The sequence below is a fragment of the Vipera berus genome (assembly GCF_964194415.1).
Source record: "Vipera berus genome assembly, chromosome: 11".
In the NCBI taxonomy this organism is placed as follows: Eukaryota; Metazoa; Chordata; class Lepidosauria; order Squamata; family Viperidae; genus Vipera; species Vipera berus.
In genome coordinates this window covers 5,197,658-5,214,972 of record NC_138214.1, presented here as the reverse complement: position 1 = coordinate 5,214,972, position 17,315 = coordinate 5,197,658, and the positions used below count along the sequence as shown (strand labels likewise).

The window sequence follows — 17,315 nt, the reverse complement described above, 5'->3', positions numbered from 1 at the left end:
GAATGGGAGGCGAGGCCACCACGCCGCTCAAGGAACCACATTTACAATCCAATCCAAGATATAAAGTCTCTTCATATTGTAAGCTAGCATTTCACAGCAAATGGACACCGCTGCAAATTGCATAGTTTCCTGAAAGACTTTGTTACTTTTAGAAGGAAAACGAGGATGTCCCCCTGCAAGGTTTTTAAACGTGCAATTATTTCCCCTAATTGTGAAATTCTTCAGTGAGATCATTCCAAATATGTCTGACCAATGCAGTTTGTTTTTTAAAAAAATTCTCCTCATCTTTTTATTCTAGTAATAGTGATTGGACCCATTTCCTCACTTAATAGGTATTTATCCAAAGGGAATTTGCATGATATATTTTTCAGGTACATATCTCCAAAAGTATGCATTTATGCATGTAGGCTGTTTGCAAAGCTCTGATTTTTTTTTGCAATTATGATGTTGTCCCTCTTGAATATATATTTGTGCCTCTACCTTGAATTACAAACTATCATTAGGTGTAGGTTTGCATTTGTGCGTGTGTGCCAGGTTCTCATCTATGTCCAAAGGACCGAAAATAAATTATACGAATGTCACCGTGACCTTACGAAAAGAAAAGAAAAAAGAACAGATCTACATATTGTGGAGGTTTTTAGATCATTAAACTGGCTTTTAAGAAAATAGAAGCCTCTGGGCCACTATCATAATAACCATGTCTGATCTGGAGTTTAGGGATTTTAAGAAACCGCCCGCCTGAATTGTATTGATACTGCTGTCATTTTTATTTTGAGGTACAGAAAATTACTTTATCTCAACAATTGCAGGGTCTTTTCCTGCCCTGCCTATCGAAAAACTGTCCAAAGTTGCCCATTGGGTGTGGGGAGTGTTTTTTTCCTCATTCTTTTACTCTTGAAATCACAAAACTTTTCACTCACAATTTGATCTTGGGAATGGCAAGAGAAAGTCTTGCCTTACGAGCAGTGAAAGGGAATTCAGGGACCTTCAGTTCTGATGGCCTCAGGAGTCCAGAGAGGAAGGTTGCCACCAAAACTTTAAAAAAAAAGTCCAGGTCAAAAAGTCTTCTAGTGGTTTCCCATCAATCCGTAAACCTGTCTTGCTGTGGATGATCAGATGCCGAATCATCTTTATTTTATCAACTCTTTTCATTCTCCACAAAGCCCAATCAATCGTGTCTCAAAATCAGTGGCGTTGTGGGAAAAATCAAAGGGGGCCTAAAATCCAGCCATCTAGAACTGCTAGGATAAAGCCAGGAACACATTTTCCAGCAATGAAGAGTTCAAAGTTCAGGATCCAAAGTGGTCATCTGCCTGTTTCTTTGTGCCATGTAGAAGGTTTCCAGGTAAGAAATTCTATGCCGAAGTATGCCGCTCATGTTGTAAAGCGTGTTGGCTTTTCCCGACACAGAAATGGGACTATCTTCAGGTGGATGTCTTGCTCTCTTTAAAATAAAAAAGAACGAAATAAAAGCGCATGATGTACCCAGCACCGCCTTCTGAACTGTGGTGCCCATCACCATGATGATGGAACACCTGCAGAGCCCAATTCAAGAAATTGTTATCCCCATACTCTGGTTTCCCATTAATGCGGCCCTGTCGCTTCTCCTGAAATGAAAGCAGCATGAAAAGTCTTTCTGTTCAAGAATACAAGCTCTTCCCTTCGGCCAGGGTTGCTCTGTGGAGCTGTGCTTGGCTATGTACTCACACCTGAAGACGATCATCATGGAAGTTTCACAACTACGACACAGGCACCAGCTCTTCCGACATTGACTGGCACTTCCTATAAAACAGAGAAGGCCTGGCTTAGATCCTTGTCCTTTGGCAAAAGTTTGAGGTGTCGACATGATTTTATTTACCTTATTCGTTTGCATGCTTTCAAGCTGCTAAGTGGACAGGAGCTGGGGCAAGGGACGGGAGCTCACCCCATCCCATGGCACTCAGAATTTAAACCCAGATGCTCAGCTTTAACTTCTGAGCCACCGTGCCCACCGTGACAGGGGTACAACTAAGCAATCAGAGCAGAGATCCAGTAACTAAGGAATTACCTCTGTCCATTCATTGTTTTGCGCGTCGTAAGATTCTACTGTGTTCAAATAGGTGTGCCCATCGTAGCCACCGATGGCATACAATCTATCTCCGAGAGTACAAATCCCAACAGCATCACGAGGAACACCCAAAGGTGCTACAGTGGTCCAAGTGTCAGTTTTGGGATCATACCTAAAATATTATAAGACAATGTTAACAGATGCTCACTTCAACAAGAAAGGCATGGCTGCTACTAAACTAAGATATCTATCCCCTTCTTGTATTTTATTGCAGACATAAGCTATGCAGGTTTTTCAAAGTATCTCAGATGCATTGTTCATGGTTATAATTTTCCTACTGACATCATTTTGATAGTTGGCTTAGATCAGGCATGTCAAACTGCGTCATGCCAAAACCACGCCCACCCTATTGCCGGCAACGGGGGAAAAGTCCCGATTCGTCATGTGACGTCACGTGACCTCGCGAGTTTGACATGCCTGGATTAGATAGTCTTTCTTAGAAAGTCCCAGAAGGAAGATTGATCAAAACAAAAGTATTGTATCAGAGAATTGTGACAGGAGTGCTCCTCTGTTGAATGGGAGATGATATTTATTTTATTTATTAAATTTATCCACCACCCATCTCATGGTCATGCGACTGAACTAAAGATAGCTTGGAAATGGGCTGCAAGGGGGGGGACACCATTTTATTATCATTAGAGTGTTTTAAAATCATAAAAGTATAAATCACGTTATCCAGAGCACAGATAATCCTAACTTATGATCACATTTGGGACCAAAATTTCAATTGCTAGGGTCAGATTATATGAGTACATGGATAGAAATCTACCAGGGAATACCAGGGTTGTAGATTCAAGTGAAAAACTTTAAATATATATATATAATAAAGCAATGGCTAAACTACTTCAGTATTTTCATCAGAAACCTAAATAGAAATTGTACAATATTTCTTTTTATTAATAGAGGGGGGGGGGGGGTAATAGGAAATCCAATTATCTCTTTTTCAACCACTAGAGGGCTTTCTAGACTAATAGTTTAGTCATAATCTAGAATGTTGCTAGTTATATTCTATGAAACAATGTGGCAAAAATTTGGGTATTTCTACTTGAAAGATGTCTGACAAATCTGCAAGACTGCAAAAATCATAATCCCATTTGGGGATATGGACTAGTTTAGCAATTACTTGCTCAATAATTTAATATGTTTGCATATTTTAACCAATTGCAATGTAGGAGTCTTTCCAAACTCTTGAAACAAATATGAGGACTTATTATAGCAAAGCCACTATTTATAGTTAGCTAAAAAGCCTTTTTAAGTATAGGAGACAGAGGAGGACAATTAGTTCCATGTCAGACCATTGGATCTGTTTTAAGAAAATATATGTAAATTTGGTGCAATAGGATGGTTCTTCTTGTTTTCTATTCCCTTGAATGTGGCTCAGCTGGTCATTCCTTCATTAAACGGTAGATTTATTTAGAAACTTAATAAGACCAGTATCGGTTGAGATCCAACAGATACGGTGGTGGGATCCAAATCCCTGAACAACTGGTTCTCTGTGTGGATGCAGGCCTGGGCCTCCGAGGCCTAGAACAGACTTCCAGAAGTACCATTCCGACACTTCCAGTGGGCCATTCTAGGACTGGGAGATCTCCTCCAGGCCTCTGAGGCTTAGAAAGGACTTCCGGAAGTGGCATCCCTGCACTTCTGGCTGGCCGTTCTAGGCCTGAGAGGCCTAGAATGGACTTCCGGAAGTGGTGTGCATTCAGCTGGTTTTCCAAACTCAACAAAATTTAGCTACCGGTTCTGTTGAACCAGTGCAAATCGGCTGAATCCCATCACTGAACAGATACATCACATAGCCCAATCCCAATTCCCACACCTATAATTTTTCTATCTTTAGCTCATACCTTTCTACACAATCAGAAAGCCGAGAACAGTGATTCGAAGCCGGGGCATCATGGCCTCCCACAGCATAGAGAAACCCATTGTAGGTTGCCACGCCAACTCCTCCGCGTCTTTTGGACATTGGGTTACAGATGTTCCATTTGTTCGTGTGAGGATCAAAACACTCCATGGATTTCAAGCAGGAGCTTCCATCACGCCCACCAACTGCATACAACCTATGGCAATAAACCACACGAGGACAACACTCACAGAATTAACTATAGGAAATGAGAAGAAAGAGCTGGAGGCAGAATTAAATGAGTCATTAGCCTGGAATCCTTACATTTCCACAAATGGTCTAAGTCCCAACTCCTCTTGAGATCCATTGATCCTTATATTGACCAATTAAGTATTGAACTTTAGTTGACTAGAATCTTGCATATAGGGTTGAGCAATACATCTTCTGAACTGCAACTTAACATAGGGTCCCAATTCTTTGCACCTGATAGTAAAGACTACAAGAGACCTTCTTTTGCCCTAAGATAGTCTTCACAGATGGGCGGCATTTCTGCTGGATGTCAGAGAGGACTCTACATCAGCCTGCCCAGAAATGTCAGACATTGAATTTGCAAAGTTTTGCATGTCAAAAGATCTAATACTATTGAACCATAATGCCTTACACTCAATATTTATCTCCATCCACCTGTTCTAATCATGGCCTTCTTTCCATATTACCCAGATGACACCTGTTCTTTAAAGTTAGACTATTATTAAACTCAAAAACCTCCCAGTTCCCCAGACTGGTTTAGATTCAGCTGGGAAGAATGCTTGATCCAATAAATCCAAAGATCTTCTACCTTTTCCACATCCTTGATGGAGACAGGGAGGAGTACTTTAGTGAGCTACTCCCTGTTCTACATGAGAGGAAAGGAGAAATTTGGAAGAAAGGAACTCTAAAAAGAGTACAAAAGAGATCTAAATATCTCATGTGCCAAGAAGAATTTGCTCCATTTCACCTTTAGGAGCCTAATGAGGTGAACTTGCCCTTGGTGTATAGTAGGGGGGGGGGCAAGAGAGAGAGAGAGGTTCCAGCACAAGTCTGAAAGCTCGGGATACAAAACCTTTGATTCCAGTGACTGACCCAGATTGAATCTTGCAACATCATCCTGGGACACGTGTACGGTATTCACCTTCATTCATGAGTAGGGGGACTGCTTAAAGGGATATTAAACCTAAGAACAGCCTATGCCTTGGTGATTAAAGAGAAAACCCGCCACACATACTTGCTATTCAAAGCTGCAACTCCCACAGTACTCCTTGGAGTTGACATGCTTGCCACGTAATTCCACTGCCGAGCCTGGGGGTCCCATCGTTCAACTGTGTTTAGATAGCTCCATCCATCATGGCCCCCAACGGCATACATGGGTCCTTCAAGCATTGCTACCCCTTAGGATGAAACATGCAGGACAGGTCAATAGATAACATTGGGTTTAGAACAACAGTCCACACTTGTTTAATACCTTTGCAGCCATCAATGCCATCCAAGACGTCACCAGCTCTACAATCGTGAATGACGTGCGTCCACAAACATCTTAACTATTAGCCAGTTCCAAGTCAAAATCCAAAATCTTAATTATTTGTCTGGCCATTCATTGATGCCAGATGTACTTCTCACGTGGTCAAGTTAAAAGCAAGAAGAAATTTGACTGTCCACTCAAAAGAAGGAGTCAATGCTATTACATAGTAAGAACAAGGAACATAAAAAAGGGGTGAACCACCTTTTTATAAGTAGGGTAACTCTTGGAGCACTGCAGATATGAAATAATTGGGTTACAGCTTCCTAACTTTCTTCAATAAATATTACTAACTCTTCTTGAGTTCTGGTTTTTCTCATAAGCTCATCTCAATAAATTCAGGCCTGCTTGAACAGCTGAAGCTTATATCTAATTAGAAGCCAGAATCTTAACCTTGATGTTTGTCTGTCTGTCTGTCTGTCTGTCTGTCTGTCTGTCTGTCTGTCTGTCTCTCTCTCTCTCTCTCTCTCTCTCTCACACACACACACACACACACACACATTGTTCTAAACTTAAAACCACACCAGAAATGGGAGTGACATATTGGTGCAGATCATTATACACCAATGGTTTCATTTCTGCAGGCAATCCTTGATTAATAACCACAATTGGGACCAGACGGCGCGTTGCTAAGCAAGGCAGTTATTAAGTGAATCACACTTGATTTTATGACCTTTTTTTGTCATGGTTGTTAAGTAAATCACTGCAGTTGTTAAATGAATCGCATGGATTCCCTTCGCAAATCCAGCTTCCCCCACTGATTCGTTGGAAGCCAGCTGGGAAGATCCCAAATGACGATCTGGTGACCTCAGGAGGCCGTAACCGTCATGAATACATGGCAGTAACCAAGTGCCCAAATTTCTATCAGGAAGCTGCAATAGTCATAAGTGTGAAAACCAGGCACAAGTCACGTTTTTCAGTGTCATAATTTCCGCCACTAAATGAGTGCTTGTAAGTTGAGGGCTATCTATCTATATCTCACTATACTTCTTCATGAATCCTGGTTCTGTCCGTCCTACCTAAGCCGTGCCTATGGGTTGACATGGGGGGCATCACAGTCCAGACTTTAGTTGTTGGGTTGAAACATTCAACGGTATTCGATGTCCTCAAGCCATCTCTTCCTCCCACAACGTAGAGCTTGTTGTCAATCACAGCCACTCCAAATTGAAGCCGCCTTCCACTCATCGTTCCAATCTGTATCCAGCTGTTGGTTCTCAAGTCGTATTTCTCAATTGTGGTGGTGCCTGTTGGAAAGATAAATAGAAGAGTAGCCGTAGGCAAAAGAAAAGGAAATCACATTTCTAGGGCAGTGATGCCTTAATCAGTTGATTTTTTTTATTTTTTTTTATTTATTTTTTTAATTCCATTTATATCCCGCCCTTCTCCGAAGACTCAGGGCGGCCTACAAGCTTAGCAGTAGCCTTCATTCTATGTATATGCCTGCTTATTAGGGCTTTCGCCCCCCCCCCAAGCGGCATTATTACAAAGTCAGCTTATTGCCCCCAACAATCTGGGTCCTCATTTTACCTACCTCGGAAGGATGGAAGGCTGAGTCAACCTTGAGCCTGGTGGGATGCGAATTTTTTTATTTTTTTTTATTTTTTTTAATTCCATTTATATCCCGCCCTTCTCCGAAGACTCAGGGCGGCTTACAAGCTTAGCAGTAGCCTTCATTCTATTTATATGCCTGCTTATTAGGGCTTTCATACACCCCCCAAGCGGCATTATTACAAAGTCAGCTTAATTGCCCCCAACAATCTGGGTCCTCATTTTACCTACCTGGGAAGGATGGAAGGCTGAGTCAACCTTGAGCCTGGTGGGACTCGAACCTGCAATTGCAGGCAGCTGGTGTTACTTAAGGAGGCATTAGCCCACTGCTCCACCAAGGCTTTTTAATGGTTTAATGGTTTCATCCAATAGTAAATTATTTTAATCTGCCTGTATTGGCATCGGGCTAAAAGTATGATTTTGAAGAATACCTTCCTGGTTGCTAGGATTTCCATATGACTAAAATGATAGCTCTAACGGGTGCTTTGCTTATTTTAAAATCTGCATGAAAAATTGTATCGGGAGGTGAACATTTAAGGGATTTTCTACCACTTTTTTATTTTTGTTTTTCTGAGCCAAGAATTGTAGTGAAACATTCTTAAAACTCAATGAAAAGCTGAATTATTTCACCCGGTTGTTGTCTAACCGATCGATTCCTACTAGAATTTGCAAAAGATCAAAATTCTTCAAGCGTTCCTGGGAGTCACCTCTAAAATACATCTTTCCGTCTTTTTCAGAAAGAATAGCTATATATTTCAAAAGCAAAGACATCTGTCTCTTCCTCTTTCGTTTTTCCCGATGCTTTAAAATTAGAACACATTTGTCTTTTAAAAAAAGCAGTTGGGCACCATAAGTTACTGCAACCTGCCACAGGAAAGCAAATGTCCTATTTATACCCATGAAATTTGAATTCACTCCACTGCCATCTTTCCGATTTGAAAAGCAAGGCCCTCGGTATGGATTTTAAGGACCGTAACTTCAGCTTTGATATTTCCTATGGCCATTGTGATTTTGCAAGGATTGCAATGTGATCTTTTTTTAAAAAAAATTTAATAATAATAATCTACAGAATGTAAAGCACCGTGCTTTTCAGTGTAGAAGTTGGCGGTCCAGTACATCTGTATAATATTGATGTTCGTCTGGCATAATAAAATGAAACATGGTGGCCAAACGCCCTGCTTGAAATCCGTGCAAACATTCAATTTTACAACTATTTCCACAGCAGCCACCTGTTTCGAAAATTGCTTTTCTAGGGTTGTTTCCTGTAAGTGTGAGGCTAACATTTCTACAAGAGGAAATTGAAATCCAAATCTCCCTCCTCTCCCTCTCTCTCTCTCTCTCTCTCTCTCTCTCTCTTCCTCCACCCCCTTCTCCTCCTCCCCCTCCTCCCTTTCTCCCCCTCTTCCCCTCCTCCTCTTCCTCCCCCTTCTCTTCCTCCTCCTCCTCCTCCTCCATCTTCTCCTCCTCCTCCCCCTCCTGCTCCTTATCCCCATTTAACCACCATCTCTAAAAATAAGACATTGTGGGAATCTTGGGATCACAAAAGCAAGTTTGTTAGACCACATGTAGCATTCCGATCCCACATTTTATACAGCTGGTTCAGTGACCTTGTAGAAGTCCGCTAATTTATCCCGATCTGAGCTCCACATAATCTCAGAAGCCACCTCATCGGACAGCGGGCTTTACCTTTGGTGGCATCCATGCCTCCCACAGCATAGAGAGAACCAACGGTGGACTTCCTGGGCTTTGTCCGTGGACTTTGCATCATGGACCTCCTCTCTGGTAACAGGTGATATTTCATTGCTTCCATTAAGAGTTTCTGGCACTGAAGATCGGTCGTAAACATGGGGCTGTTTTCCAGATCGGCTAAAAGCTGCGGCAAACATAATCTTATTATTCATCCTGAAAGAATCAGGAAATCATTTCTGTCAGCAAGTCCTTATTAACACTATTATTTATCTTCCAGAGCTAACTGAACTAGGAACCGGGTCAACTGTTGTGCAGCTAATGTGCATGTCCACTAGACAAGATAAATATGGAGCTCCATAGATGTCTGGTAAACCCTAGTGAACACTCTATATTGTGTTTTCCAGTTGCGTTCTCTGAATCCATTGCACCTATCCTATGAACTCTACATAAGATACTGTACCTAGAAATGAACCAAATACTTGTGGAACTCAACCATGGGGGAACATTCATAATAGGCAGTGGTGGGGTTCAAATATGTGAACAACCAGTCCTCTGTGTGGATGCCCCTTCCAGAAGTCCATTCTGGGCCTGGGCAACAAAACATTAGCTGCCGGTTCTGCCGAACTGGTGCAAACTGGCTGAATCCCACCACTGATAATAAGGTTTTAACTGCACGTTTGGACTAAAGTCTTTTTTTTTTACTCTTAGAAACCACACAGATAGAGCTTCTCCATGATAATCTATCCTTAACCTGTTGTAGGAGAAGGAGTGGCAGAACCTGGTTTGAAGTTAAAAGAGGTATCAATCTAGAATCTCTATGTAGCCACAAACAGACTAAGTCTAACACACACACCCCTTGAATTCCATTGACCGCTGTCTCCAAGCAGGTACTAACCATCAGTTGAGAAGATTCCTATACATATGTTGCCTAACTATAAATCAATTTATTTCACATGTGAACCTGATCTTCTGCACCTGCTGCACTCATTTCCACTGTAACTAAGTCCATCCACCTTGCTCTTCTCTTTCCTTCCACCTTCTCCAGCCTAAGAACCTACTCAGAGAATATTCATGTCAACGCTGCGAACATCAAATGTTCTTGCTTGACAAGAGATGAAGAAGTAGCCATTTCATATGTTAAACTTGTGTATTGCTTTAAGACTAGTGTATTGCTTTAGTTTAAGGTTAGGAGGGGGGAGGAGTAGGAATTGCACCTTCAAGGCCATTTCTCTCACTAAAGAAGATAAGGCTTTGGCAGGTCTTCTGACGGAAGGGAAACTGATTCTTTAAATTAATTGGAGAATATGATTAATGACAAAATTAGAAAGGTGGAGAATTGTGTTTTAATATATTGTGCAAGGGGCAGAGATTTCAGATTCCAGCTTCCTTCCAGCAGTATTTATTTATTTTATTTTATTTTTTTTAATTCCATTTATATCCCGCCCTTCTCCGAAGACTCAGGGCGGCTTACAAGCTTAGCAGTAGCCTTCATTCTATGTATATGCCTGCTTATTAGGGCTTTCACACACCCCCTAAGCGGCATTATTACAAAGTCAGCTTAATTGCCCCCAACAATCTGGGTCCTCATTTTACCTACCTCGGAAGGATGGAAGGCTGAGTCAACCTTGAGCCTGGTGGGATGCGAACCTGCACTAATTGCAGGCAGCTGGTGTCACTTAAGGAGGCATTAGCCCACTGCTCCACCAAGGCTCCAGTAAAGGACTTTTAAGGTAAACAATGCCTCAGAGTCACTTGAAAAGCCCATATGTTGGAAACTTGAAAATTCATAGTCCACCACTTGGAACCAACCTCTGGAGAAAGAAGGGGCAACCTTATGTAAGACAGAAGCATTCCAAGATCCTGTTGCCGATTGTCTAAATCGTGCCGGACCCATATCATTAATGCCTTGAAGATCGATTCTTCATCTGGGACGTTAATATCGTCACTGGAAAGAAGCTTGGCAATTTCACCAGCAGGAAGTAAAAGAAACTCCTGGTTCTTTATGACTTCGGTGAAGTGTTCCTTAAGAAGACAATAAAGAAAAGGCGTTGAAATGTCTTTTTTAAAAAAAACAAACACACAACCACTTAAAAAAAATCACAATGGCTTACAAGGAATATTCCCATTTTTTTCCCCCCGTGGTAAGGTTCTTCCAAATAACTGCTGGATAAAATGAGATGTGCTCATAATTTAAGAACAGAATACAGAATGAAAGAGTCGGAAGGGACTTTGGAGGTCTTCTAGTCCAACCCCCTGCTCAAGCAGGAAACCATGTACCATCCCAGACAGATGTTGTCCAAACTCTTCTTAAAAACCTCCAGGGATGGAGCACCCACAACCTCTGGAGGGAAGCTGTTCCACTGATTAGTTGTTCTCACTGTCCAAAATTTCTCCTAGATTGGATCTCTTCTTGACAAGCTTCCACCCTTTACTTCTTGACTTGTCCTCAGGTGTTTTGAAAAGTAGCCTATTTTGTTTTCTCTTTAGAAATACCAGTTTCCTGACATTTTGGGTCCATAGCTCATTAAAACAGAAGTTATAAGCAACTTAAGGAAAGGCTCGTCCATTAGCTTTTCTTTTATAGAGTTGCGATGCTAGCAGGGCGAAGTCATAAAAAGAAAAGATCTCGGGGTTACCTGCCTGTTAAAGGCAGTTGCTTGCTTGCAGCTGTTCACCCTGCACAACACTGTTTTCTTCAGTGCCTCAACTTGCTGAATATGCATTTTCTTTTTTTTCTTTTTTTTTTTTTAAGAGCAAGAAAAGGGCCTTTGGTGGGAGTTACAAAAGAGGTGATGGCCTCACACCTTCCTGCCCTCTCGTGATGTTTTAAAAAAAGGAGCCAGGGAAAAATTGTTGCAAACTTCAAAAATAGCACTGGCTGTTTATGGGAAGTGATTTTATCTGTGGAAGCCAGCAGGAAATGGTTAAGACTCCAGATCAGTAGTAAAACTTTTAAAGAGGAATGGAAACCTCTTGCTGGAGACTCTGAGCTTGGATAACATCTGAACTTGTTTGCTCCTGGCCCAGCCCCCCCCCCTTTTCCAATATCTAAGGGGCAGCCACAAAGAAATGTTGTTTAATGTCTAGTTTAATAAAAAGAAGAACTAACGATGACATGATAGCAGTGTTCCAATATCTGAAGGGTTGCCATAAAGAAGAGGGAGTCAAGCTATTCTCCAAAGCAACAAGAAGGCGGGACAAGAAGCAATGGATGAAAACTAATCAAGGAGAGAAGCAACCTGGAATTAAGGAGAAACTTTCTGACAGCGAGAACAATTAATCAGTGGAACGAATTGTCCCCAGAAATTGTGGGTGCTCCAACACTGGAAGATTTTAAGAAGAGACCAATTGTCTGGAATGGTATAGGGCAGACATGTCAAACACAAGGCCCGGGGGCCAGATCCGGCCCGCGAAGTGGTTTCATGTGGCCCGCGAAGCCATCCTGGAAACAGTGAGGGAACGGCCCCCACTGCCTTGGCCCTGGCCCAGAGACCCTCCTTCTGCCAGACACCCTCAGATCTGTCCCACTCCTGCCCAGGCCCCCATAGGCACCCTTGATGCGAACGATGTAGAGCTGGCCACACCCACCCAGTAGGCCATACGCACTCTAGCCACTCCCACCCAGTAGGCCACACCCACCCTGGCCACACCCACCTGGCCCCCTGAGGGCAACCGCAATGCTGATGCGGCCCTCAATGAAATTGAGTTTGACACCCCTGGTATAGGGTTTCCTGCCTGAACAGGAGGTTGGATCAGAAGACCTCCGAGGTCACTTCCAACTCTGCTAAACTGTTATTCTTATCTTCTCTGCCCATTTCCAACGCAGCCCTCAGCACAATGCACTTGCAAGCAGTGAATGGGACTGAGTACCCATCCTTACCATAGTGTAGACATGGGCCACTTGCAAGAGTTTTGAGCACCCTTGAGCATCTCCAAAGGACCGGATTCCCAAGCAGTTTGAAGGATGAAGTTGCTTCATGAGAAAATTGCAGCAGACCTCAACCACTTGTGACAGTTGGAGAAGACAAGCTGCAGCCAACAAGCTCTCAATGGTGTCTTCTTTTAGCTCCAGCATGCCTAGGTGGGAAAGAAAGATAGAAAGAAAGAAAGAAAGAAAGAAAGAAAGAAAGAAAGAAAGAAAGAAAGAAAGAAAGAAAGAAAGAAAGAAAGAAAGAAAGAAAGAAAGAAAGAAAGAAAGAAAGAAAGAAAGAAAGAGAGAGAGAGCATGAGAAAATGAACAGCATTTAAAAAATGTTGTGAGATGTGGGGATAACAGGTATAGTTTAGTTTGGAAATCAGTGGCTAAGCTTGCACAGCGTTCTTAATCAGCAATATTTGCCCAGCCTGCAATCTTGCTGAAATCGTTAATAAATTTTTCACAATCTTTCTAAATCCATTTGTTCTGTCAAGACCCCCAGTATTAAACCAACAACTTTATTTGATGTGTTAAATATTTACTGAATGTATGTCTGGCTCATCCTGGCTGATTGGCCAAGCTATGTCAGCTTTTGAATTTTGGGGGTTGTGTTTTTGAGCTTCAGGTGGAGATGGTTTGTGAGCCCAACTAGCTGAAGTTTAGCGAACGTCTTCATTAAAGCATGCCTCCTCAAGAACGTTGCTAGGGGAATGATTGCCCAATGAAGATGGAACATACAAACTCCCTTAATCTATAACAACTCTGCTTCCCATTGAAAAGAATTCCATCCAGTTATTGCTTTTTTAACTAGAAGAATAGTATCCCAGGATAATGTTGCACGATCCAATCTGGGTTAGTCACCAGGACCAGAGTTTAGTCTTTCAAGCTTTTGAGCTTGTGCTGGGGCCTATCCTGTGTCTGCTAAAGATACACACTTTGCTAGAGAGAAGTTCCCAGAGGATGGGCTCCAGCATGAGTCTAAAAACTCGGAAGACAAAATCTCTGGTCCCATTGACCGACCCAGATTGGATCCTAGAAAAATAGATTTTCTGCCAATAGACCAAGTGAGAAAGTGAAGAGGGTAATGGGGAATGCAAGGGAAATGCTTGGCTCCATGACCTTCTAAGCAAGGGCACGTGGGAACACCTGCAAGCTATGGAAGCTAGTTGAGAACTTACCAGTGTAGGCATAGAGCACAAGATCCTTCAGTGCGTCAGGATCTACACCTTCCATTTTGACTTCCTCTTGTTTTGCTTCGCGGACATCATTGGTGAACATGGCCGCAAAATAGTCAGACACGGCGCTCAGAACCAGCCTGATCCCAAAAGAGAAAAGCAATGGTAAGCATTTCAATCCGTTCTTGATACTGCCGGAAGCATACATTGTCATTCTTGAAGAGTTTGTCTTGCTTTAAAACGTTTAACATTCAAATGAATTGTCAGTGGAGCTCTGCTTACTTGACCCACCCTCAACATTTGACATCCCTGAAGTCTAGAGAAAAGAGCAGATTTTTTATTTTATTTTTTTCTGGAGAAATATTTTGCTTTCCAGACAAAGAAGAATCCCCTTGCAAACAAGATACCCAGTTCAATATTTAAAATCTTCCTATTTGAAAGTTGATGGTCATAATTCCCCAAGCCAACCATTATTGCCTTTGCACACTTACTTTATGGTTTGTGGGCCTGCTTTCATTTTGCAAATGACATTTGGGTCATTTACTACCCTTTGGGAAGCTAGTTACACAAACAGGTTTATAGCACAGGGATTTCAAAAGAGTCAGCTGGATTAGTTCCGATTTCTCTACAATAGCCAGAAGGGCAGGCAAGCCAATGATATGGTGACAAAATAGGTTTTCTTTGTGCTTCTAATGGCTTTTAAAGTATGTCTCCAGTCCTTACAGTTCTTATTTTAGAACACTATAATAAGATTAATTCCAATGTTCTTTGATCTCATGGCACAAAGCATCATATATTCTTGTTCACCACCTATGGATGCCTTTGATGAGATGGGTGGCTATATAAATTTCAGATAGATAGATAGATAGATAGATAGATAGATAGATAGATAGATAGATAGATAGATAGATAGATAGATAGATGATAGAAATAGATGGATAGCTATAGATAGATGCATAGATATAGATGGATACATAGATGGTAGGTAGGTAGATAGATAGACAGATGGATGGATGAGAGATAGGTTAGATAGAGAGGTGTGTGTGAGTGTGAATGAGAGACAGAGAGAGATGGGGGAGACGAGAGAGGGAAGGAGAGCATTCAGAGGAGATTCTTGTACAATGGGCAGTACACAATAAAGGGTCAGGGTTACGGTTAGGGTTAATTTGAACCTTTCACATGTGGGTCTAGTTTCTTGCACCTGGCAGAATGTGACAGTAACCAGATCTTATGAGATTGCAGAGTCTCATCCATTTGTATGACAATCTTAATTCCATAGGATCCAGGCCGGTCGATGTTTCCTCTGGGATATAGGAAGAATGGGCCAAATCGGTACCTGTGAGCAGGGATCTTGTGGTCTCCAGCAATCAGAAGAACATCACAGAGCTGCTTCTGCTGCAGGTAATTCTCCATCTTGCGGAAGGTTTGCTCGGCATGGTTTGTGGAATGAAAATACGTGTCGCCTCCATTACTGTTGACCCCCATGGACGAGGAGGAGGAACTGCTCACCGATAGCCTGTTAGAGATAGAATGAGTCAAACAAGGTAATTGCTGGCTTACGGAAATCACCACATTCAGAGACCCAGGAGGTAGATTAAAGATGTTCCCCTAGAATTCATTTTTTATTTGGAATCATCAGCTAGGGATATAATAATAATAACAGAGATGGAAGGGACGTTGGGGGTCTTCTAGTCCAACCCCATCCTCATGCAGGAAACCCCACAACATTTCAGACAAATGGCTGTCCAGTCTGTTCCTAAAAACTTCCAGTGTGGGAGCATTCACAGCTTCTGAAGGAAAGTCGTTCCGCTGATTAATTGTTCTCACTGTCAGGAAATTTCTCCTTAGTTCTAGGTTGCTTCTCTCCTTGGTTAGTTTCCCTCCGTCATTTCTTGTCCTGCCCTCAGGCGCTTTGGAGAATAGGTTGAAACCCCCCCCCCCCACTTCTTTGTGGCAGCCCCTCAGATATTGGAAGACTGCTATCATGTCATCCCTATTTAATTTGCAAATTACTGGCCTTGCATTTTGGATTGCAGAAAATGCGAATGCTGATGGTCATGAGGATTAAGGTATTCTGGAGGTAGCTATTTGAATCTTGTTGGTGTAATTGTTTTTAAAATGAAGACAGAATCAAGAGACAGCTCTGCCTTGAAGTTAGAGAGTTTGGCGTTCCCCACACTCTAAGTAGACTATTGATTGTGGCACGATTAGGGACTTTACCTGGAAAGCATTTGCTTTGGCCCATTTTGAAGTTTCCTGCTCTTATTTCCATGCTTGGAATAGCTTTGTGTTTTCTATTGATAGACTCAAAGGATTTATTGTAGCAACATTCATTGTCCTCACCTGCATGCACATAAGTTTCTTTTCCCTCAAATAAAGAAGCTCAAAGTTCTGGGACTTTGGGGATATGACTTCTAAAGCGTTCAAGGAAAAAGAAATAGCCACAACAGTGCCTGCCACCAAGTTATTTCACCCTCTTTCCTCTCCTAGCCCTTCCTGAATCATTATAAAAACTTCTCAAGTTCCATCTTTCTCACCCACAACTCAATTATTTCCGAACCCAGAACCTCTTGGGAGCTCTGTAAGGTGAACCAAGCTTCTTTTTTTTATTAAAGAGTTTTACAAAAACAAAATTTTACAATATATCCCCAAATCCCTCCCACCCCAAACCCACCCACTTCCCCCCCCCCCACTTCCCAGAGCTAAATACAGGATTATAGTTACAATAATCATATTCTAAATAAAAATTATGCATAATATACAATTAACCAAATTCATAATGTGCTTTAACTCTCCTTTAACATAACTACAAACAAAGTACCAATAACAATATCCCACTAAAATCTACTCATAAGCTAAATGGAACTTTTTAGTCCTGTATTTGTTCTGAATATAATTTATCCATCTCCTCCAAACTGAAATATATCTTTCCTGTGAATGATCTTTCAAATAAGCAGAAATCTTAGACATTTCTGCAAGATTCGAAACTTTAAACACCCATTCTTCTATAGTGGGCAAAAAGAAGCCTGTTCTTCTATTATTTGTCTTCCTGTCAAAGCCAAAGAGATGGGAACTAGTGAAAGCATCAGCCATGGTTTGAAGATTCACCTGTAGCTCTAAGACCATTATAGAATGTTTACAAGCCACAGGCTGCAGAAAAGCAGACAGAACTACAGAGTTACAAAGAACCAATGACTGACCTTGAGAGTGCTAACAACCAGGAATATAAGGAATATAAATCCTTCCATTGCCCACCATTCAGCCAGAACTGAAGAAGCTTCTTAGATGAGAAGAAAAAGGGGCTTCAAGGAAAAAAAAACCCGAGAAGGTCCAGTTGCCTTTCGAAAAGCACCTTTGGAACAGCCACAATCTGGATGGCTGAGAATCTCCAAAGACATACAGACAGCATGCTAACCAGGCACATAGTGGCTTATTGCGTGGTTTGTGAGCCGAGTTTCATAAGCTATACTTTCAGCTTTGTC

The 17,315-nt window shown here is 41.8% G+C and overlaps 1 protein-coding gene across 1 annotated transcript in view; it reads right to left on the bottom strand.

Moving 5' to 3' along the window:
• Positions 1-760: 760 nt before the first annotated feature.
• Positions 761-17,315, bottom strand: part of KLHL4 (kelch like family member 4) — a gene marked incomplete at its 5' end in the record, with an annotated part of 28,844 nt that continues 12,289 nt past the window's right edge. The window contains 11 exons of the mRNA XM_081336949.1: positions 761-1,444; positions 1,708-1,782; positions 2,048-2,219; positions 3,955-4,167; positions 5,215-5,377; positions 6,525-6,749; positions 8,740-8,926; positions 10,552-10,764; positions 12,623-12,819; positions 13,837-13,973; positions 15,170-15,349. Of these exons, the coding sequence (XP_081193075.1) occupies positions 1,723-1,782; positions 2,048-2,219; positions 3,955-4,167; positions 5,215-5,377; positions 6,525-6,749; positions 8,740-8,926; positions 10,552-10,764; positions 12,623-12,819; positions 13,837-13,973; positions 15,170-15,349 (1,747 nt within the window). The 3' untranslated portion in view covers positions 761-1,444; positions 1,708-1,722. The remainder of the gene's footprint in view (positions 1,445-1,707; positions 1,783-2,047; positions 2,220-3,954; positions 4,168-5,214; positions 5,378-6,524; positions 6,750-8,739; positions 8,927-10,551; positions 10,765-12,622; positions 12,820-13,836; positions 13,974-15,169; positions 15,350-17,315) is intronic.